Genomic DNA, 15,759 nt, shown 5'->3' with positions numbered 1-15,759 from the left:
ACCTCTCTCCTCCTCCTCTAATATGTTCTGTATGACTGTTCTTTGGTGCTGTGTCATACACATACCACCCTGTAGAGCTGTTTGACTTTCCATGTTTGTCTGTCTTGTTTTCTCAACTAAGTGATGAACTTCTTTAGGACTGTGTTGTAGTCCTAGAAATCTGTTAAAAAAAAAAATGATCTGTTTATTATTCATTTGAGGGAGAGAGAGAGTGCCTGAGTTGGGGGATGGCAGAGGGGGAGAGTCTAAGCATACTTTCCATTGAGTGCAGACCCTGACTCAGGGCTTGATCCCATGACCCATGAGCTCACAACCTGAGCTGAAGCCAAGAGCTGGATACTTAATCAACTGTGCCACCTATATGCTACTTAGGCATGTAGATTTAACTCCTCTTTAAACCTTGGGTGACTAGGCAGTTTGGGTATCATTTCTTTCACCTAATTTTTTTACTTCAGTTTTAAAAAGAACTATAATGGAGAGTGAGGATGATTTTCAGTTTACTCATACCATATTCTCATATCATTAAAATTTTAGAATAGTTCTTAGGATTTTAAAAAATGCAAGTGAAGTATTATGTTTTTCAAATGATATTTACTGGTAAGTACTTCATTAGTGGAACTGAACATTTATTATTTCCGTTTCTTGGTGTTGAGATTAGCTTGTCCAGTGTATTTTTCTAGTGAAAGAATGGAAACAGATGAAGAAGTTTAGAATTACTTTACTAGTAATTTTCAGCACTGAACATATTATATACACATAATTGGTGCAGAATAAAATTGTGGGATATGTTATATGAGGGGAATGCAATATGCTTAGATGGCTTGAATTGAGAGTTTAAAATCCCGAAGATTATAATTTGTAAATTCATGAGTTAAGAATAAAAATATATAAAAAAAAGAATAAAAATAATGCATTTGAACTTGGCTTATATTTTTCAAAGCATCTACTCTGAAATTAGCACATTTTTAGACTGGCATTTTCCCAATATTTATTATTCAGTTTTAAGGAATATGAGCTGTTTTGTTTTTGTTTTTTTGATCTGCTGGAACAGATTAAGTTCTCTAGGAAGAATTTTGTTTTGACTTAGTACATAAGATTTAGAAAAATTTCATGATAGGTACTGACTTATTTTCCCTGTTTCACTGTGAATTCAGATCCCTTTTGCTGATGCTCTGGATTTGTTCCGAGGAAGGAAAGTCTATTTGGAAGGTGGCTTTGCTTATGTACCACTTAGAGACATTGTGGCAATCGTCCTGAATGAATTCAGAGCCAAACTGTCCAAGGCATTGGCAGTAGGTATTTCACTTTATTTCTGAACTTTATTTTCACATACTCACATTTTCAATTATATACTCTTGGTAATTTTGTCCTGCACTTCTTAAGAAATAGGTTAATTTTTATAGTGATAATTGAATACTTATGATGTTGTACTGGTAATTATAGAACCACTAAGTTTTTATTTGTTACTGCCCATCGTTAGTTTTTTAATTTTTCTTTCTTATAGTAAAACTAATAGTGAACTGATTAATTTTGTGGGATGCTTCTGTGGGTCATGTCTTCAAGGTTGTGCCTTTTTCCTTGGAAATGATATTATATAAGGCCCTTCACAATTGCTTTTGCCTATGATGTGTATGACCCCTAGATTTCTGTCTAAATTGGTATTTTGTATCTGTAGAGGGTGATGTAGAAGAAAGTCTTTATATTAAGTAATAAAAATGGTGATATAGTAGTGCTGCAATAAATAATCTGCTGAGTGAAAGTGGTGGTAGCTGTTTGAATAAATAATATGATCAGTGCTTTTCAGTGGTTTTTTTGGAAGTGTTACACTTCAGTGATAATATCTTAAAAATACATGTTTTAGGTAGGTTTGAACTCCCACATTTAACATTAATGAACTGATCATCCAGACAGAAAATCAGTAAGGAAACAGTAGCTTTGACTGATACAGTGAACCAGATGGATCTAACAGAAACATTCAGAAACATTCTATCCCCAAAGAGAAGAATACAAATTCTTTTCAAGTGCACATGGGACATTCTTTAGAAAGATCACCTTAGGTCACAAAACAAGTTTCAGCAAATTCAAAAAGAATTCCTATCATGCTCTTTTGCAACCACAAAGTATGAAACTAGAAATCAGTCACAAGAAAACTTCGGAAAGAGCACAAATACGTAGAGGTTAAACAACATGCTGCTAAATAATGAATGGGCCTTGGTTAAGAAGTCAAAGAAAAAAATCAAATGATACATGGAAACAAATGAAAATACAATGCCAAAATTTTGGAGATGCAGCAAAAGCAGTTCTAAGAGGGAGGATAATAGCAATACAGGCCTTCCTTAAGAAGCAAGGAAGATCACAAATAACCTAACCGTACACCTAGAGGAGCTGGAAAAAGAACAAGCAAAGCTCAAAGCCAGTAGAAGAAAGGAAATAATAAAGATTAGAATAGAAATAAATGACATAGAGACTGAAGAAAAAGTATAATAGATCAATGAAACCAGGAGTTGGTTCTTTGAAAAGATAATAAAATTGATAATCCTTTAGTTTATGAAAAAAAGGACTCCTATAAAATCAGAAATGAAGGAGAAGAAATAACAGCTTACACCACAGAAATATAAAGGATTATAAAAGAATATTATGAAAAATTATATTCCAGCAAATTGGACAGCCAAGAAGAAATAGATGATTTTTTAGAAATATTTAGCCCACCAAAACTGAATCAGGAAGAAAAAGAAAATTTGAGCAGACTGATTACTAGCAAAGAAATTGAATAGTAATCAATAAACTTCCAACAAACAAAAGTCCAGGAGCAGATGGCTTCACAGGCAAATACTACCAAATATTTAAAGAAGAGTTAATACTTGTTCTTCTCAAACTATTCCAAAAATTAGAAGGTGAGGGAAAACTTCAAGATTCATTTTATGAGGTCAGCATTACCCTGATACCAAAATATACCTCAAAAAAGAACTATAGGCTAGTATCTGATGAACATAGATGCAGAAATCTTCAACAAAATATTAGTAAACTGAATCCAACAATCCATTAAAATCCATGATCAAGAAGGATTTCTACCAGGCATTCAAGGGTGGTTCAATATTCACAAACTGATCGATGTGATAAATCACATCAACAAGAGAGTAAACACCTTATGATCATTTCAGTAGATGTAGAAAAAGCACTTGACAAAGTGCAACATCTATTCATGATAAAAACTCAACAAAATAGTTTTAGGGGGAACTTACCTCAACATAATAAAGGCCTATGTGAAAAACACGAAGCTAACATCACACTCCATGGTGAAAAACTGAGAGGTTTTCCCCTAAGATCAAGAAGGAGTTGGAGATTCCTGAGTGGCTCAGCGGTTTAGAGCCTGCCTTCGGCTCAGGGCATGATGCTGGAGTCCTGGGATTGAGTCCCACATCGGGCTCCCTGCATGGAGCCTGCTTCCCCCCTCTGCCTGTGTCTTTGCCTCTCTCTCTTTCTCTCTCTCTCTGTCTCTGTCTCTTGTGAATAAACAAAATCTTTAAAAAAAAATAAAAAGGAAGAGTCAAGGATGTCCACTCTCTTGTCTTTATCCAATGGATTACTGAGTCTTAACACAGCAGTCAGACAAGAAAAAAAAAAATTAAAAGGCATTCAGATCGGTAAGGAAGAAGATAAACTTTCACTGTTTACAGATGACATGATACTATATATAGAAAATCCAAAAGACTCCACTAAAAACTATTAGAACTGACAAATGAGTTCAGTAAAGTCACAGGTTACACAATTAATATTCAGAAATCTTGCATTTCTCTACACTAATAATGAAGTAGCAGAGAAATGAAGAAAACAGTTCTGTTTATAATTGCCCTGAATTGTTGATATAGTTGAATTATACATAATTCGGTAACTCCAGCAGTAATAAAAATTATACCAGAAAATATACTTTTTAACTCCAAAGGAAAGATTGGCCTATACTTCTATCTGTAATCAATATAGCTTAAAAGAGCCATATCACATAACCTTGAAGTTCTGAATCAAGTACCAAAAAAAGGTACTTGAAAAGAACATGTAAATTGAATACAATGCTTAGAAGTAAACTTAACCAAGGAAGTGAAAGACCTGTATTGCAAACTATAAAACACTGATGAAAGAAATTGAAGATGACACTAACAAAGGGAAAGATACTCCATGTTCTTGGGTTGGGAGAGCCAATATTATTGGGAGAGCCAATATTGGGTTGGAGAGCCAATAAAACGTCCATACTGCCCAAAGCAATCTACAGATACAATGCAGTCCCTATCAAAATACCAAGTGTTTTTCACAGAACTGAAACAAATAATCTTAAGATTTGTATAGAACCACAGAAGAGCCCAAATAGCCAAAGCACTCTTGAAAAAGAACAAAACAATCTCAGATTTTAAGATATATTATAAAGCTGAAGTAATCAGAATGGTTCTGGCACAAAAATAGAAACACAGATCAATGGAACAGAATAGAGAGTTCAGAAATAAACTCATACTTCGGTGATCAAACTCCTACTTTGGTGATCAATTAATCTATGACAAGGTAAGAATATACAGTGGGAAAAGGTTTCTTCAATAAATGGTTTTGGGAAAACTGGACAGCTACGTGCAGAAGAATGAAACTGGACCACTTTCTCACACCATACACAAAAGTAAACTCAAAATGGATTAAGGACCTAAATGTGAGACCTGAAGCCATAAATATCCTGGAAGAAAACATAGACATTAATAGTCTCTTGGACATCAGCAGTAGGAACACTTTGCTAGATATCTTTCCTTTGGCATGGGAAACAAAAGCAAAATCAACCTGTTGGGACTACACCAAAATAAAAAGCTTTTCCGTGGCAAAGGAAACGTCAACAAAACTAAGACAGCCTACTGAATGATAAAAGATATTTGCAAATGATGTATCTGATAAGGAGTTAATGTCTAAATGTATTAAGAATTAAGAACTTAGTAGAACTCAACACCAAAAAAAAAAAAAAAAAAAAAATCAGTCTGATAAAATAATGGACAAAGGGGGCAGCCCAGGTGGCTCAGCGGTTTAGCGCCACCTTCAGCCCAGGGTGTGATCCTGAAGACCCGGGATCAAGTCCCACGTCGGGCTCCCTGCATGGAGCCTGCTTCTCCCTCTGCCTCTCTCTCTCATTCTCTCTCTCTCTCTCAGTCTCTCTCTGTCTCTCATGAATAAATAAATAAAATAAATAAAAAATGGACAAAGGATCTGAATAAACATTTTTCCAAAGAAGACATACAGGTGGCTGTAAGACACACGAAAAGATGCCCAACATCTCTCATTATCAGGGAAATGCAAATCAAAACCACAATGAGGTATCACCTCATACCTGCCAGAATGGCTAACATCAAAAAAACCAGGGAGTGTTGGCAAGGATGTGGAGAAAAAGGAACCCTCGCACACTGCTGGTTGGGAATTCAGCATGGTGCAGTCACTGTGGAAAACAGTATGGAGGTTCCTCAAAAAATTAAAAACAGAATTTCCATATGACCCAGCAATTCCACTACTGAGTATTTACACAAAGAATATGAAAATGGTAATTCAAAAAGATATATGCACTCCTGTGTTTATTGCAGCATTATTTATAATTAGGTAAAATAATGGAATTGTCCATCAATAGATGAGTGGATAAAGATGTGGTGTGTATACTCACACACTGAGAAGAGTAGATTCATAGGCCAATCTTTTCTTTTGAGCTAAAAATTTTAATATTTTCTGGTTTAAATAATTCTTATTACTGACTGGGGTTACCTAAACATGTGTAATTCAATTATTTCAATATTTTGGAAGACTAAAATTATCAACTGGTTTTATTGATAAGGCAGTTTATGAAAACACCTAGTATAATGGTGTCTATTAACTGTTAATGTTCTTCCTTCTTCCCTAATTCTGGGTTTTCGACTTAAAAAAATCTTCAGTAAAGTTAATGTTTTTAAATAGTTTCTTTAGTTGTCTGTGACTTACTCTGGAGCATAATCTATTTACAGATGAAGATAATGTCTTTCACCACTGTAAATCTCTGTGTCAGACATTGGTGTTTGCCTACTGGTTGGCCATTATTAGTGATTTTGTTTACCCATTTTCTCTGCTGACATCTTGGACAGCACTTGTGTGAATCAGCTACATACTTTTCAGGACATTGGGCATCCATAGCTCTCATTTACTAAATACCAGTAGTGGCCCTCCCAGTTCCCACAACAACCAAAAATACCATGATACACTTCAGAAAGCATCTGGAATATTGGTACAACCCCTGTGCTGATTTTGGTAGTTTCCATCTCTTTTCGAAATTGTTAATCTATGCACGTGGTATAATAATGTGGCTGAAAAATGTGAGAGGTTGTTTGGGTGCTTCTGAAAGAAAGTATTTTTTGCTAATAAAAATGAGCACATGGATATTTGCTATTTGGTTTATCTTCCTAATAGTCTAATGTGCAGAGAAAGATGCGCAGTTTTTGGCGAATTTTATAAACTGTTTTGTGCAGAACATAGAAGCTCTAAATATACTGAGATTAAAGACAAACTCTTTAAGTTCCTGAGTTAGTAATACTTATTTTTCAGCAAACTACATTTAAGCTATTGTACCTTGTTGGTAAAAAATACAGCATATGAATTTTGAATTCCTTTTTCTTATTTCCCTCCAGCTCATTCTTCTCTTCAAAGTAACTAAATTTAAAGGGGTGCTTGGGTGGCATACTCTTGATCTCAGCTCAGGTTCTTGATCTCAAGAGTTGTGAGTTCAAGTTCTGAATTGGGGGCCATGCTTCTTAAAACAAAATAAAACAAAAACAAAGTAATGTTAATGTTTTACAATTTTGAAATAACATACTTACAAAAAAGTTGCAAATAAAAAATGTTAATGTTTTACAATTTTGAAATAACATACTTACAAAAAAGTTGCAAATAAAAAACGTAGCCTTTTGCTACAGCCACCTGATGTCTCATTACCCTCAGTACTTTAGGTTGTAATTCCTATAAACAAAGATGTTCTCTTACATAACCACAGTTCACCTTTGAAAATAAGTAAGTTAGCATCAATACACAAATGCCAGCTAATCCTCAGACCCCATTCAAGTTTCATTAGTTGTCTCAATCATGTCCTTTATTTCAGAATGATCCAATCTTATCACATGTGTTACTTAGTGATATCTTTATAGTCTCCTTTAGTCTGGAGCAGATTCTTGGTTTCTGTTAGTCTTTCATGACTTTATTACTTTTGAAGAAAATAGGCTAGTTATTTTGTAGAATCTCTTTGTTGGGTTTTGTTTGATGTTTCTGCATATTAAGATTCAAATTATACATCTTGAGCAGGAATATCATAAAAGTGATGGCATGTTTTTTATTACATTCTGTTAGGTGACACATGATTTTGATTTATCTCAATTCTGATTGAATTATTGACAATTTATTTATCCATTACGTGGTTGATAGACATTTAGGTTTTGTTTTCTTTTTCTGGTTATTATTAGTACAGCTGCTCTGAACTTTCTACGACATTTTTGGGAAACACATTCCTAGAAGTGGAATTGTAAAATATGTCCACGTTAGTGGAATCTGACTTACTTTTGATGAATTTGTCGTGATTGCTGGTGGGTTGTAGAGGTCTCAGGCCTCATGTCTTTGGAATATAGAAGAGGAACAATGACTTGTTTTAGGCAGTGCTTGGCTTTCTCAAGGGTGGGTTAGGACAGTGTCTGGTTGAGAGGTGGTTCAGAGAGCTTGCTTGCTTTGTTATGCAGGAGAGTGGGTGGAGTATATACTGGGGAACCCCTCCTGACAGTTGTGCAGGGGAGCCTGAAGGAAGGGAAGGAATTTCCCTTAGGGCTATGGTAAAGGAGAAATCTAAACCTATTGCCATGTCTCTTTATTACCATTCTTTTCATTGGGGAAAGTTTATATATATTTTTTAATTTTAATTTTTTTCTAGTGGAGAAGATCTTGACCTTGAAGTATGTAATGGAAAAATTTCAGCCTTATTAGTGGAAATATTCTAGTAGGATGAGAAAAATGGACTTAAAGGTGGGGAAGAAAAAGGCATTTTAATTAGGAGTAAGGATGAAATAAATGGCACTGGGGGAAGTCTAAGTTGATAGAAGAGTTTTACCTGAGATGATACTTGAAAACTTGTTCTTAACTTGTGATCATGTGGGTTTTATGATCCAGTAACTAGTTTGGCTTTTGAACATGCTCTAGGACATGTAAATGGTCATTACCTTCTTATTTGATAAGAACTCTTCTCTCCTACTGATCCTTTGAGAGTTAGCCATGGCCCCAGTCTCCTAGGAAGCTGCCTGTAAGCCCCCAAATTGTGCTAACTATATCTTCTTTGTACTCCCATAGCACCACCAAACTATGATGAAATCATTCTCATTATGTGTTTTTCCTCAACTAAAATGTAACCTCTTTGAGAGTAGGGATTCTTGTTTTAACTAAAAATTTGTTACTTAGTATAGCATCTAGCCCAGAGAGCAAGTGCCCAGTGCAGTTTTCTTGAGCTGATGGATAATACTCGTTTCTACTTGGTTATACTTTACTGTTCGCTACCTCATTGGACTTCACCACAGACCTCTGAGATGGACAGGGACTTGTCTACATTATATAATGAGGAAAATGTAGCTCCAAGAGGCTAATTGGTTCAGGGTTGTGTTGCCTAGGAGTTGCTGGAGCCATAACTGGATTTCAGGTTTTCTAATTGTAATTTTATTTTATTTTATTTTATTTTTTAAATTTTTATTTATTTATGATAGTCACAGAGAGAGAGAGAGAGAGGCAGAGACATAGGCAGAGGGAGAAGCAGGCTCCATGCACCGGGAGCCCGACATGGGATTCGGTCCCGGGTCTCCAGGATCGCGCCCTGCGCCACAGGCAGGCGCCAAACTGCTGCGCCACCCAGGGATCCCTCTAATTGTAATTTTAGATCTTTTGATGATAACTGTATCTTTATAAGGAGTTATATTACTGGGGATATAGATTTTTAAAAACTGAGGAAATACTAAAAATTATATTAGGATCCAATTACAGAATAAGCAAAAGTTTGAATTAGGAGCTGAGTTGCAATAAATTAATAACCAGTTAGGGAAAAGAATGAGGGAAAGATACATTTCTTTGCCTCACATAACAATTTTAGAAGCTTTGGCCAGTTCTTTTAGTTAATGGTTTATTTTTTTTTTTTTATTGGTGTTCAATTTACTAACATACTGAATAATCCCCAGTGCCCGTCACCCATTCACTCCCACCCCCCGCCCTCCTCCCCTTCTACCACCCCTAGTTCGTTTCCCAGAGTTAGCAGTCTTTACGTTCTGTCTCCCTTCTGATATTTCCCACACGTTTCTTCTCCCTTCCCTTATATTCCCTTTCACTATTATTTATATTCCCCAAATGAATGAGAACATATAATGTTTGTCCTTCTCCGACTGACTTACTTCACTCAGCATAATTTTATTTTTTTTTAAATAACTTTTTGTTCACCCACATATTGTTTTGGGTACTAGGGACACAATACTTTTTTTTTTTTTTTAAGATTTTATTTATTTATTCATAAAGATGCAGAGAGAGAGAGAGAGAGAGAGAGAGAGCGGCAGAGAAACAGGCAGAAGGAGAAGCAGGCTCCATGCAGAGAGCCCGACTTGGGACTCGATCCAGGGTCTCCAGATCACGCCCTGGGCTGCAGGCGGCGCTAAACCGCTGCACCACCGGGGCTGCCCGGGACACAATACTTAACAAGATAGATGAGATTTTTTTTTTTTTTTAAATCTTGTATTGTAGTGGAGGTAGACACTTACGAAGGAAATAAATAATAACTATTATATCTAACATGAAGGAGCCAGTGGAACAAATACAGAGGAAAAGTGTGTTTCAGGCAGGTGAGAATCTTGGCATTTTTGCAAAATAAAAAAGGCCAGTGTGACTGGAGTATAGTGAGCCAGTAGAGGGTGATACAAGATGAGCCTGCAATGACTTAGATACAGCACTTTGAATAAACCAGGGTGGAGAGTTTGATTTTTAACCTAATGTAGTGGAAAACCTTTGGATGGTTTTGAATGAGGGAGTAGTATGATCTGATTTAAGTTTTAAATGGATTTCTGTGGCTGCTGCTTGAAAAACACTGAAAGGTAAGAAAGAATGGAAGCATGAGGACTAGTTGTCTAGATGGCGGCTTAGAATGGGTGATTGTGGTGATAATAACTGAGAGAAGTCCATGGATTTCAATTATGTTTTTGAAGAATGCCTGACATGATAGACTGGGTGTGAGAGAAAAAGAAGAATCAAGAAATTAATGATAGCTAGAACTGAATTTAATATTTGCCAAGTACATTTCTAAATGCTTTATATGAATTAACATATATAATCTTCATGGTAACCCTATCAAGTGGATGCTGTTATTACTCTGTGGCTTATAGCATCTCTGTATAGGTAGTGAGGAGCAGAGGAAGGATTTGAATCCATGTGACCTGGCTTCAGTGTCTCTATTCTGGACCACTCTGTTACACAGGTTAGACTTTTGGCTTAAATCATTGATTAGAGGGTGATGCCTTTTACCATGATGGGGAGGCCTGTGAGAGAAGTATGTAAGATAAAGCCAAGAGTTCTGTTTTGACTGTATCAAGTGGGAGGTGCTTATTAGTCATACAGTTGGAGATGGCAACTATGAAGTTGGATTTAGCAGTCCTGATTTCTGGGGAGGAGGAGGTGAGGCCATGAGATTCTCTGAGATCACACAGGAGAGAGTGGTTTGGTAGTGGAGAACCCAGAAGGGCCTACAGCTGAGCATGGCTTTGCATATACTCTACTCCGTGTCATGAAGCAGCAAAATATACTTTGTTTGGTTTTGAAAAATGGGACAGCTTCTTAAATTGTAGCTGAATTTCTTTGAAGCAATTTTTCTTTTTTCTTGCAGAGTGTGATTAACTTCACTTTCTCTTTGTGCTATTCACCATTAGAAGCTACTGGTACAGATTAAAAACACTGACTTTCAGAAAATATTATTTACAAACTTCTAAGTTTGATATAGAAAGGAGGACTTTGATAAATTCCCAAGGAAATAATGGCAGGCAAAGAAGCAACTCTTTCTCAAAGTCACAGAGAAAAGTAAAGATTTTCCTTTTTTGGAAAGGATTTCCTTTTCACATTTTTAGAATACTAGTTAAATTTCTGGCTCGCTGTGTGTTTGTTGCTTTGGAAAAATGTTCTTTGTAGGCACTTGATAAAGTAATTTTTATTTCTAAAGAGCTTACAATCCTCTTAAATCTTTCATCCTCTTTTAAAAAGCAGTGTTTAGTTTCTTAAATTGTGGTTAAATTTTCTTGAATGGTTACTTAATTTGTAATCATGTAAGAATTTTATCTTGTGTCTAACTAGTTGATTTTCTTGGGTTTTGGATTGATTACTGTATCTTTTCTAATATTACTTCCTGGCTATTTAATAGCTCTTTAAGGCAATTGAGATGAATCAGTCAGTGCTGCAGCTAATGCTTCACCTACACCTTTAGTATCCAATATCAGCCCATTTATTCTCTCATGGTACTGATCTGTGGGAAACAAAATGTTACAGTTGGAAGCTGTGAAACTAATGGAAAGAATTATTTTGTGGGAAAAAATAAACATCTTTCTAATTTGAGACACCTTAGTTGACTGAGGATACTGACCTGATCATTGCTCTATTTGTGAGATATTGGTTTATTAAACCTTATATAATGTCCAGCTTGCAATTATGTCCATTCAGCAAGCATTTCTTTAACATATGTTAGGTTTGCTATATAGTGCCTAGGGTAGAATGGGAGATGGGATATTTATGAGACAGGACTTTGATCCCCAAGATCCCTCTTACCTAGTAGGAGGAGCTAAAATATGCTGGAAGCACTCAGTGACTAGGTTGAAAATAGGGATCGTCCTGAGAGTTGTGTCACCTTAACTAAGGGAATTTTGAGAAAAGATGTAATTATTCTTTGATGCTTAATACAGCGCCTTATGCAGAGTAGGTACTCAGGATCTGATGAAGTACCTTGTGAGAACTACCTGTTTGTATTTTCTCTACATTTGTTGAGAAAACTAAAGTTAAACGAGGTTGCACTTGAGTATATTGTTAATGAAAGAGTGAAGTCTTGATGATGTGTGAAGTGCAACTGTTGATGACCTCACAATTCTGAAAAACTACTGCAGTTGGTTCTATTAGTTAAAATTGTTATTCTTTTGACAGTTTTCCTCTGGAATATATAAGATGTGAGTTTCATGTTTTGTTTAGAAACTCTCATGATGTGGGATGCCTGGGTGGTTCAGCGGTTGAGCACCTGCCTTTGGCTTAGGGTGTGATCTTGGAGTCCCAGGATCGAGTCCCACAGTGGGCTCCCTGTGTGGAGCCTGCTTCCTTTTCTGCCTGTGTCTCTGACTCTCTCTCTCTCTCTCTCTCTCTGTCTCATGAATGAATAAATAAATAAAATCCTTAAAAAAAAAAAACTCATGATGCAATGTAATCCAGGTTTAAACTCTAGCTACCTTGAGATAGTTTCATTCTTTGTGGTTGGACTCTCTAGAGTAATTCTTAGGTTACTATTTTTGTTGTCACCTTGTGTCGTCCCCTGTGCATCCTGCCCACACCCAATCACAGAAAAGATCACTCTTTATAAACGCTCCTGTTCCTCAGGTTATTTATCATATTTAAGAATTATAGGTACTCATGTTATAGCTATAGCCCAGATTGATTATAAAATGCTTAGTACTTTATGCATTTATAAAGTACTAAGCATTTATCATTTATGGTTTATTTACTTATTTTTTTCATTGAGCTTCATTGCTTTTATTGATACCTGAGTGCACCAAAATACAGATTTTTATCCCTATTACTTACTTGTGATGAGAAAATATCAGCAGAGTCTGTTGCTAGGAAACAGCTAAATACTGAAATAGTCTTTTTTTGGGGGGGGTACTTGTAAATTCAAATCTTTGACAGTTCTCCTCTCTTAGAGGAAAAATTTACTCAGTCACTACGAAGAAAGATACATCACCTGTTAATTTTCCCCTTTTTATTATAAAGTATTTTTATTTTTTATTTAAGTTTTAATTTTAATTTCAGTTTACTAACATACAGTTATATTTATTTAGTTTTCCAATTTAAAAATATTGCACAGGAAAAAAATAAAAATAAAAATAAATAAAAATTTTGCACAAGGGAGCTAGGAATCTGAAAAATATTTGAGGATTAATTACATATTGAGAGTATAATTTGTAACAGTGACTGGACACTGAAAAGTAGTGATTAGACATGTTTGAATTTTAGTTTTCTTAAAAGTTTCTGATTTGTCATTAATGAAAGAATGAGGATGAGAGGGAGATATATACAAACACACACACAGGACACAGAGGATTTAAACCAAAGTAAAATATTGTATTAATTAAACCAACTTTGTCTTATGGAAATAGAATTGGCCACATCCTATATTAAATTGCCCAAATCTTCTCTTTTACCTATAACACTTAGTATATGTTCCAGAGAAAATAAATATTAAAAAGAAGTATTTGTTTATAATCAGGTTGGCTTTTTTCTTTTTTATAACGCACTGTCATTTAATTTTGTTATAGTTATATATGTTTAGAAAAAGATTTTTATTCAGAGACAATTTGGAAAGTTTTTTTGAGTATTTTCTTTTATCCAGACACAAACGCTGGTGACAGGTATGATCAAGCTCTCAGGATGCTCAGGACATGTGAGAGGGAGGAGCAGTGGGAGAGAGATGTAAATGGTTCTCCTACACTGTGGTCAGTAAAAGCATAAGTACAGAGATAGCATCGAAAAGAGAGCAATGAATTTACTGTGGAGATCCTAGAGAGGGCTTCAGAAAAAATATCAGTTCTAATCTAGGTTTTGCAGAGCTCTTTCTTAGCTATGAACAGTTCCCTGATCTTGTGTCTTTTGGCAAGTAGGAGAAGGGGATGGGAAATAAGACCACTGTTATTTGTCTTCATTTTTAAGTTTCCTCTTTGTTTCTTTGTTGTCTGTACCCATGGCTGATAACAGGCCCTGGCATTTCTCCTCCTGCCTACTCTGTTCAGGCAGGTGTGAGTACTGTCCATATACCAGTTTCTGATTCTGAGGCTTTACATCTTTATCCAAGTGACACACAACCTTGAACTCAAGCAGGCAGTGTATATACTAAAATTAGGCTGACATAGGAAATGTTATTTAGAATGTTTAAGAGAGCAGTATGTAAGTTCAAAACAAGAATAAAAAGACCAAGTGAAAATTGTCCTAGATTAGTTGATAGTAGAAATAATCAAAGAATGATAGAATTGAGAATAACTAAATGCACAGATTTTGTTTCCCCTAAATTTTTAAGGAGGCACTAAGAGTAGTATTGTAATATAAATGTTTTATGAGCCTCTTGCTGTTTGTATAAAATCTTTTTATTTTTTTTTTATCATTTTATACTTTTAGGGTACATTTTAAAACATGGTGTTAGGTGACTTTGTGATTTCATACCTACATTTTTTATTAAAAACCTATCATAGAGTTATGAAACTTTAGTAATATGGAAAGCATTGAAAGTATGGTTAAAAAAATTATGGCTGTTCTTTGTGAAACCATGATTTTTCCATATACAAGATTGTATTTGTTGAGTTGCAAAACAGTTAGGTGAACAATGTCAGTGAGCTCACTAAATTGAGGTATGAATGAGGTAATGATCTAGAAAATAGAACTGAAACTGGAAGAAGATAGAGAAGATGGATTTCCTTCTCATAAATTTGAAAACAGAAGAAGAGCAAGCAGGATTGCCAATCAGAGTGTTATCTTCTGTAACTGTTCCATAAAAAAATTCCACAGTTATCACATTGACTATTAAAGGCTAAAATAATGGAAAAAGGATGAAATATTATTAAATCTTTAAGGAAAAAAACAAACCAATACAGCTTTGGAATTTGGCAGGGCAGCTGTAATCCCAAAGAAAGAGAATAACAATTTGTATTTATAGTCTTTTCTTCCAAGTAGCTTAAAGCTTTGTAAGTACATTTTCATTAATTCTTCAGACTACTTTTGAGTTTTGTTTAAAATATTAAGAAGGAAATCATCTCTTCTTGAGGATAGCTGAAAAAAATTGTGTATGGAAAATCATAGAAATTATTTATTTACCTTCGTAGCTTCAATGTTTTGTGTGTTCCTACTCTCATTTCTTAACACTTTGACTAAGGAACGCATTCCTCAGCAAGTATTTAACAGTCGCACACCATAGGGTAAGCTTAAGGCAATGTACATGTGCTCCCGAGTTTGCCTGCACACGCACATACTTTGAAACTGTATTTTCCCGTTCAGTTCAATGTGGTGCTGAATCGTTCTTCTTAGGTCCGGCCTCTGAACTTTACTTATTTTAGCTAGAGAACTGGCCTGTTGGGTTACAGTGATTGTGGTAGTGGTGATGGAGACAGGTTTTTAATTTTTTTAAAGGACTTACTATCTGCTAGGCACTATTAAATTTGTTATATGCATTGCTGATTTAATTCTGTCAGTAACATTATAAAGTGGTTATTAGCTTGGTTTTTGCAGATGAGGAAGCTGAGGCTTTAAAAGGTTGAATAAATTTTTTTTAAAGATTTTATTTATTTATGAGAGATAGAGAGAGAGAGAGAGGTTGAGACAGGCAGAGAGAGAGAGAGAGAGAGAGAGAGAGAGAGAGGTTGAGACAGGCAGAGAGAGAAGCAGGCTCCATGCAGGGAGCCCGACGTGGGACTTGATCCCTGGTCTCCAGGA

At 35.4% G+C, this 15,759-nt stretch overlaps 1 protein-coding gene across 2 annotated transcripts in view; it reads left to right on the top strand.

The window, feature by feature from the left end:
* The window catches only part of PRIM2 (DNA primase subunit 2), a 306,340-nt gene that overhangs the window by 64,938 nt on the left and 225,643 nt on the right, over positions 1-15,759 (top strand). For both annotated transcript variants that reach the window (XM_072832482.1, XM_072832483.1), the window contains exon 7: positions 1,155-1,292. In XM_072832482.1, coding sequence (XP_072688583.1) covers positions 1,155-1,292 — 138 coding nt within the window. The remainder of the gene's footprint in view (positions 1-1,154; positions 1,293-15,759) is intronic.

The sequence above is a fragment of the Canis lupus genome, chromosome 7 (genome assembly GCF_048164855.1).
Source record: "Canis lupus baileyi chromosome 7, mCanLup2.hap1, whole genome shotgun sequence".
NCBI classification, from domain to species: domain Eukaryota; kingdom Metazoa; phylum Chordata; class Mammalia; order Carnivora; family Canidae; genus Canis; species Canis lupus.
Note: the sequence above shows the minus strand (reverse complement) of the source record. Positions and strands in the feature narration are given on the sequence as shown.